General features: G+C 33.7%; 9 protein-coding genes across 9 annotated transcripts in view; 1 reads left to right on the top strand and 8 right to left on the bottom strand.

Annotated features, from left to right (window-relative positions):
• Positions 1 to 6: 6 nt before the first annotated feature.
• LOC130803209 (cytochrome b6-f complex subunit 4-like) lies at positions 7 to 1,284 on the top strand. Its single transcript, XM_057667377.1, has one exon. It carries the CDS (start codon positions 788 to 790, stop codon positions 1,205 to 1,207), a length of 420 nt encoding a protein of 139 aa, XP_057523360.1. The 5' UTR covers positions 7 to 787; the 3' UTR covers positions 1,208 to 1,284.
• On the bottom strand, positions 962 to 2,362 carry LOC130803198 (DNA-directed RNA polymerase subunit alpha). Its single transcript, XM_057667368.1, has one exon. It carries the CDS (start codon positions 2,360 to 2,362, stop codon positions 1,352 to 1,354), a length of 1,011 nt encoding a protein of 336 aa, XP_057523351.1. The 3' UTR covers positions 962 to 1,351.
• A 21-nt stretch (positions 2,363 to 2,383) lies between these two features.
• LOC130803208 (30S ribosomal protein S11, chloroplastic-like) lies at positions 2,384 to 2,851 on the bottom strand. Its single transcript, XM_057667376.1, has one exon. The coding sequence runs from the start codon at positions 2,849 to 2,851 to the stop codon at positions 2,384 to 2,386; it is 468 nt and encodes a 155-aa protein (XP_057523359.1).
• Positions 2,852 to 3,131: 280 nt separating this feature from the next.
• LOC130803213 (translation initiation factor IF-1, chloroplastic) lies at positions 3,132 to 3,467 on the bottom strand. Its single transcript, XM_057667382.1, has one exon. It carries the CDS (start codon positions 3,465 to 3,467, stop codon positions 3,234 to 3,236), a length of 234 nt encoding a protein of 77 aa, XP_057523365.1. The 3' UTR covers positions 3,132 to 3,233.
• On the bottom strand, positions 3,132 to 4,519 carry LOC130803211 (50S ribosomal protein L14, chloroplastic). Its single transcript, XM_057667380.1, has one exon. It carries the CDS (start codon positions 4,517 to 4,519, stop codon positions 4,154 to 4,156), a length of 366 nt encoding a protein of 121 aa, XP_057523363.1. The 3' UTR covers positions 3,132 to 4,153.
• Positions 3,132 to 5,004, bottom strand: LOC130803212 (50S ribosomal protein L16, chloroplastic). The gene has a single exon (XM_057667381.1). The coding sequence runs from the start codon at positions 5,002 to 5,004 to the stop codon at positions 4,645 to 4,647; it is 360 nt and encodes a 119-aa protein (XP_057523364.1). The 3' UTR covers positions 3,132 to 4,644.
• LOC130802470 (30S ribosomal protein S8, chloroplastic) lies at positions 3,592 to 3,996 on the bottom strand. The gene has a single exon (XM_057666488.1). The coding sequence runs from the start codon at positions 3,994 to 3,996 to the stop codon at positions 3,592 to 3,594; it is 405 nt and encodes a 134-aa protein (XP_057522471.1).
• Positions 5,005 to 5,267: 263 nt separating the features above from the next.
• Positions 5,268 to 6,357, bottom strand: part of LOC130803202 (30S ribosomal protein S3, chloroplastic) — a 1,564-nt gene continuing 474 nt past the window's right edge. The window contains exon 1 of the mRNA XM_057667371.1: positions 5,268 to 6,357. This exon is cut by the window's right edge and continues 474 nt beyond it. Coding sequence (XP_057523354.1) covers positions 6,175 to 6,357 — 183 coding nt within the window. The 3' untranslated portion in view covers positions 5,268 to 6,174.
• Positions 5,537 to 6,357, bottom strand: part of LOC130803204 (50S ribosomal protein L22, chloroplastic-like) — a 2,070-nt gene continuing 1,249 nt past the window's right edge. Inside the window, exon 1 of the mRNA XM_057667373.1 lies at positions 5,537 to 6,357. This exon is cut by the window's right edge and continues 1,249 nt beyond it. The gene's annotated coding sequence lies outside the window, so the exon portion shown is untranslated.

Genomic DNA, 6,357 nt, shown 5'->3' with positions numbered 1-6,357 from the left:
GTATATCTTCTTTTCTGCCACATTGAAATTCATAATCCAATGTGTCTTTTGTCCAACCACCATATAAGTAAGTTTTATATAGAGGGTAGGCTGGTTCCTTTGAAGAAATTCTATTCTATGATCAACCCTGAATCATGTCATGCATGAAGAGGCTCCGTAAGATCCAGTTGAATGTTTGATTTTGCATGATATAACCCAGATTTTTTTCATTTTTTTAATATATATATTTTCTATTAACTAATAGTTTGAATAGTATTGAAATGCATTCATTTCCTCGGCATTGACCTGATCTATGATACTATCGGAGTGAAACAAGGGATCTAAAGAACAATAGAGACTGGCTATATTAGTAACAAGTGAACCCTTTGATTTGTAATATATGTAATTCTACATTTTATAGAAACTCAAAATCTCCAAATAGTTTGGAAATAAACAACAATCACAAGGTATGAGACGACCCAAAAAGCATTTGATCATAATAAACTTTGTAAGCCTACTTGGGTATTGAGCTTTTATTTGTAAGAGCGAAATTCCTTTCTTTCCATGGATAAGTATGACTTCGGAAAGGGAGGTTTAAGAAAGGGGTTCTTACAGAGAACCTTTTATATGGATAAAATATATTATGGATCCATTTGGTTCTTTTAATTCTTGCTCGAGCCGGATGATGAAAAATTATCATGTCCGGTTCTTTCGGGGGATGAATTGAATCTATAAGAATTCACCTATCCTAATAACAAAAAAACCTGACTTAAATGATCCTGTATTAAGAGCTAAATTAGCGAAAGGTATGGGGCATAATTATTATGGGGAGCCCGCATGGCCTAATGATCTTTTATATATTTTTCCTGTAGTGATTTTAGGTACTATTGCGTGTAACGTAGGATTAGCGGTTTTAGAACCATCAATGATTGGTGAGCCGGCGGATCCGTTTGCAACTCCTTTGGAAATATTACCTGAATGGTATTTCTTTCCTGTATTTCAAATACTTCGTACAGTACCAAATAAGTTATTAGGCGTTCTTTTAATGGTTTCAGTACCTGCGGGATTACTAACAGTTCCTTTTTTAGAGAATGTGAATAAATTCCAAAACCCATTTCGTCGTCCAGTAGCTACAACTGTTTTTTTGGTTGGTACTGTAGTAGCCCTTTGGTTAGGTATTGGAGCAACATTACCCATTGATAAATCCCTAACTTTAGGTCTTTTTTAAATTGATTCAATTGTGAAATAACACAAGGTCTGTATCTAGGGAATAGTCGCTTCAAAGTGAATTTTCCCTAGATACATCTATTCAATTGAATTTTGTATTGAATTCATTTTTTGATCCAGTCTGGAAAATTCAATCAATTTTTTGTCATTTTTTTTTTTTTAAATCAATTACGAAATGTTTTTCTAAAGTGCCAAATATTTGTTTTATATCTTCTATATGAAAATCCGCCATTTTAATAAGATCTTCTTGACTGTTATTCAAAAGGTCCAATAATGTATGTATATTGGATTTTTTGAGGCAATTGTAGATCCTAGGTGGCAATTCTAATTGGTCAATAAAAATATATTTCAATGCTATTTTTTTTTTGTTTTTCCTTATTTCAGCCAATCTATTGTGAAAGGTAAAAAGGGGTAAAGAAATTTTGTGTTGATTGTCCTCTAAATATAAGTTTTCTTCTTCTGCATGTAGAAAGGGAATAAATAAATCAATTAAATTCCGGGAGGCTTCATAAAGTGCTTCTTTCGGGGTTAAACTGCCGTTTGTCCATATTTCGAGAAAAAGTATCTCTTGTTTTTCATTCCCATTTCCATAAGAATGAATACTATGATTCACATTTCGAATAGGCATGAATAGAGCATCTATAGGATAACTTCCATCTTGAAAGTTATTTTGCGCTTTTATCTGATATCCGCGATTTCTCTCGAGTTGTAATCCAATACACAAATCAATTGGTTCCGTCAAGCTAGCTATATGCTGTGTATTGTCAACTATTTCTACATAAGGGGGCAAGATGATATCTTGAGCAGTTACACATCTGGGGCCCCTAACACAAATAGACGCTTCGCAAGTTCCATATAGATTACTTCTCAATACTATTTCTTTCAAATTCAGTAAAATTTCGTGTACTGATTCTTGAATACCTACTATGTTAGAGTATTCGTGCGGTATTTTATCAAATTTTGCACGTGTGATACATGTTCCTTCTATTTCGCCAAGTAACGCTCTTCGCATCGCGATGCCTATTGTATCAGCTTGGCCTTTCATAAGTGGAGAGAGAATAAAGCGTCCATAATAAAGACATTTACTATCTGTTCTTGATTCAACACATTTCCACTGCAGTGTCCGAGTAGATACTCTTATTTTCTCTCGAACCATAGTAATATTTTACAAAATTGATCATATCTTTGAATCATTTATTTCTCTTGAAATCCCTTCAATTCTTATTTCTACACGCGTCTTTTTTTTAGGAGGTCTACAGCCATTATGTGGCATAGGGGTTACGTCTCGTACGAAACTTAATAGTATACCGCTTCTACGAATAGCCCGTAATGCTGCATCTCTTCCGAGACCGGGACCTTTTATCATGACTTCTGCTCGTTGCATACCTTGTTCCACTACTGTACGAATAGCATTTCCTACTGCGGTTTGAGCTGCAAAAGGTGTCCCTCTTTTTGTACCCCTGAATCCACAAGTACCGGCAGAAGCCCAAGAAACCACTCGACCTCGTACATCTGTAACAGTCACAATGGTATTATTGAAACTTGCTTGAACATGAATAACACCCTTTGGTATTTTCCGTGCACTTTTACGCGAATTAATACGTCCATTTCTCCGTGAACCTGTTTTTGGTATAGGTTTTGCCATATTTTATCATCTCATAAATATGATTCAAAGATATATGGATATATCCATTTCATGTCAAAACAAATCCGTCATTTTTTTTCAGCAATAAAATATTTTAGCAATTATTTTAGTATTTTAGAAAGATCATTAGTATATAGTTTAGTAGAATGATTATCCTTGTCGTTGTTTATGTTTTGGGTTAGAACAAATTACTATAATTCGTCCCCGTCGGCGAATCAGTCGACATTTTTCACAAATTTGACGAACAGAAGCCCTTATTTTCATATTTGTTATTCTTTAGTTTTAATTTTGAATCTATTTTTTGGAAGAAAATAAGTTTCGTGATATTTTGAACCTTGAATTCTATTTTTGTAGAAAGGAATAAGGAATGTTGAAAAACGGCTTAATCGTTTGAATCTTTGTTGCGGAGTCTATAAATTATACGACCTCTGGTTGAATCATAACGGCTTACTTCAATCTTAACTCTATCTCCCGGTAGGATTCGTATAGAACTACGTCGTATCCTTCCCGAAACATAACCTAGAATCAGATCTTCATTATCTAAACGAACCCAGAACATACCATTAGGAAGTGATTCAGTAATCAAACCTTCATGAATCCATTTTTGTTCTTTCATTTCAGATAAAACCCCCTTAAAGTATCAACTAATAGAGGAGTGATATTAGACAAGCCTTTTTTTTTCTTTTTTTGTTCCCAAATAGGAAATATTGGATCCAATTCGGATATTAATATTCTAGGGATTACCATATATAACATAAAATTTCTCCGCCAATTCCTTCTAGTCGAGCTTCCCGATCCGTCATTATACCTCGAGAGGTAGAAAGAATTGCAATCCCCATTCCACCTAAAATTCTAGGAATTCGTTGATAGTTAGAATAGATTCGTAGACCAGGTCGACTGATCCTTTTTAAATAGAAAGTATTTCTATAAGCCCCTTTCTTATTTCTTCTATGTCGCAGCGTTAAAACCAAAAAAGTTTTATCTCTTTCTTGATGTTTTCTCGCATTTTCAATGAAACCTTCTCGTAAAAGTATTTTAACAATGTTTTCGGTGATGTTAGTAGATACTATTCGAACCGTTCCTTTTCTATTCATGTCAGCATTTCGTATAGAAGTTATTATATCAGCAATAGTGTCCCTACCCATAATGAACTAAAATCGGTGGTGTCCCAAAAATTTGATATAATCAACATGTTATTAGTTTCTTTTTAATTAAAAAATGAAAAAATTTAAAATGAAAGGTATATACGTGATACACAATCTACTATGATTGAAATTCATTCAAATGCCTTAGATTATCATTTTATAATACCTCAGGAGCTAATGAAACTATTTTAGTAAATTTTTGTCTCAATTCCCGGGCAATCGCACCAAAAATTCGAGTTCCCTTTGGATTTCCTTCTTGATCAATAATAACTGCGGCATTGTCATCATATCGTATTATCATGCCGTTGTCGCGTTTGAGTTCTTTACAGGTACGTACAATTACAGCTCTGATCACTTCGGATCTTTCTAAGGGCGTATTAGGTATTGCTTCTTTGATCACAGCAACAATAACGTCACCAATACGAGCATATCGACGATTGCTAGCTCCTATGATTCGAATACACATCAATTCTCGAGCCCCGCTGTTGTCTGCTACATTCAAAAGGGTCTGAGGTTGAATCATATTTTATTTTTATCTGTTCTTTCAATGCAAAACTAAATGCAAAAGGTGAAAAAGAAATATTGTTTGTCCAAAAAAACTTCCACTTGGTGTTATCCAAAAGATCCATTTCCTTTAGTTCTATATTCTTATCCTGAAATAATGAATTGAGTTCGTATAGGCATTTTTGATGCCGCTATTGTGATAGCTCTTCGGGCTACATTTTCTGCTACTCCGCTTATTTCATAAAGTATTCGACCTGGTTTGACAACAGCTACCCAATATTCGGGAGATCCTTTCCCCGAACCCATACGGGTTTCTGCGGGTCTTACTGTAACAGGTTTGTCAGGAAAAACGCGGACCCATATTTTTCCACCGCGACGTGCATTTCGTGTCATTGCTCGTCGCCCGGCTTCTATTTGTCTAGACGTGATCCAAGCGGGTTCAAGTGCCTGAAGAGCATATCTTCCGAAACAAATACGATTACCCCGATAAGATATTCCCTTCATTCTTCCTCTATGTTGTTTACGGAATCGAGTTCTTTTGGGGTTATAGTTGATGGTTCCTTTGTAATTCCATCTCTACTGCAGAACTGGACGTGAGAGTTTCTTCTCATCCGGCTCCTCGCGAATTAAAAAATGGAAATTTCATTTTTTAAATGTCTATTTTTATATAATATATAATAAATAATTAAGATATATATGTAAAAATATAATACACTGAATCAATGAATTCTTTTTTATTCATCTAGTTTACTAAATATTTTATTCTATTCTTTTTTTTTTTATTGAATTCCTTGTATTTTAACAATTGAATATGAGAATGAAAAAAAAAAAAAAGAATTTTCGTGGGCGAATATTTACTCTTTCAATAGCTATTTCGAGTGTAGAGTTAGCTTATAATTTTTCAGAATATATGAATTGTCCTCTGGTTCGTTCCGCCATCCTTTCCAATGAATTATCAGAATTCATTTTCAAGTGAATCTTATGTATTCATGGGTTCCGTCGTTCCCATCGCTTCTTGATTAATGGTTAGGTCTGAATTCTACAATGGAGCTTTTGTTTTTCCACCAACCCCCTTAGTCGTTATTGGCTCTAAGCTCTTATTTTTTTGTTCTATAGAACAGATTCATATCATATAATTTTGTTTGAATCTGTATTGATGCTTTAATTACATTTTCTTTTATGAGATGTTCAAAGACCTTACATATTGGAATTATATATCTTTTATATTAGATTCATTTTTTTCTTTCTCTCATCTTTCCATTTACCGGTATCCTTTTTTCTTTTTTGTATTTTAATTTTCTTTGACAGTAAATCTAATGAATTGTTTATGTCAAAAAAATTCAGTTGCTACAATGATAGGACTAAAATAGTATATCTTGACTGTTTCTTTGGATCCAGATAATGTGATGCGATGAGTTGGTTATTAGTTCTATAATTTTTAGTTCATACTTGGTACTATAACTTTAACTTTCTTTTTTTAGTCTTAATTTTAACAAAAACCAACGAGTCACACACTAAGCATAGCAATTATATCAAAAGGTAAATTTTATTTTTATTAAACCTTATGGGATTAAAAATTAGAATTGATTGGATGGAAAAAAGAATCAAAAAGGGTTGCCATTTTTTTGTTCCATCGTTCCATCGAAACAGAAAGACAAGTCAACTAAAGGTTTTTTATTCTTCGTCTATAAATATCCAAATTTTGATACCCAATACCCCATAGATAGTTCGAACGGTATAGGCACAATAATCAATTTTCGCATGAATGGTTTGTAGGGGAACCCTACCCTCTCTTATCCATTCGATACGTGCAATTTCTTTTCCATCGATACGGCCTGCAATTTGTATTTGAATTCC

The sequence above is a fragment of the Amaranthus tricolor genome, chromosome 16, assembly GCF_026212465.1.
Source record: "Amaranthus tricolor cultivar Red isolate AtriRed21 chromosome 16, ASM2621246v1, whole genome shotgun sequence".
NCBI classification, from domain to species: domain Eukaryota; kingdom Viridiplantae; phylum Streptophyta; class Magnoliopsida; order Caryophyllales; family Amaranthaceae; genus Amaranthus; species Amaranthus tricolor.
The sequence above is the reverse complement of the archived record's forward strand: the minus strand, read 5'-3'. Positions and strand labels throughout refer to the sequence as shown.

Bases quoted from the DNA above. Each gene is read 5' to 3' on its own strand.
- LOC130803212 (XM_057667381.1), bottom strand. From the start codon at position 5,004: ATGAAGGGAATATCTTATCGGGGTAATCGTATTTGTTTCGGAAGATAT.
- LOC130803213 (XM_057667382.1), bottom strand. From the start codon at position 3,467: ATGAAAGAACAAAAATGGATTCATGAAGGTTTGATTACTGAATCACTT.
- LOC130803198 (XM_057667368.1), bottom strand. From the start codon at position 2,362: ATGGTTCGAGAGAAAATAAGAGTATCTACTCGGACACTGCAGTGGAAA.
- LOC130802470 (XM_057666488.1), bottom strand. From the start codon at position 3,996: ATGGGTAGGGACACTATTGCTGATATAATAACTTCTATACGAAATGCT.
- LOC130803208 (XM_057667376.1), bottom strand. From the start codon at position 2,851: ATGGCAAAACCTATACCAAAAACAGGTTCACGGAGAAATGGACGTATT.
- LOC130803211 (XM_057667380.1), bottom strand. From the start codon at position 4,519: ATGATTCAACCTCAGACCCTTTTGAATGTAGCAGACAACAGCGGGGCT.
- LOC130803209 (XM_057667377.1), top strand. From the start codon at position 788: ATGGGGCATAATTATTATGGGGAGCCCGCATGGCCTAATGATCTTTTA.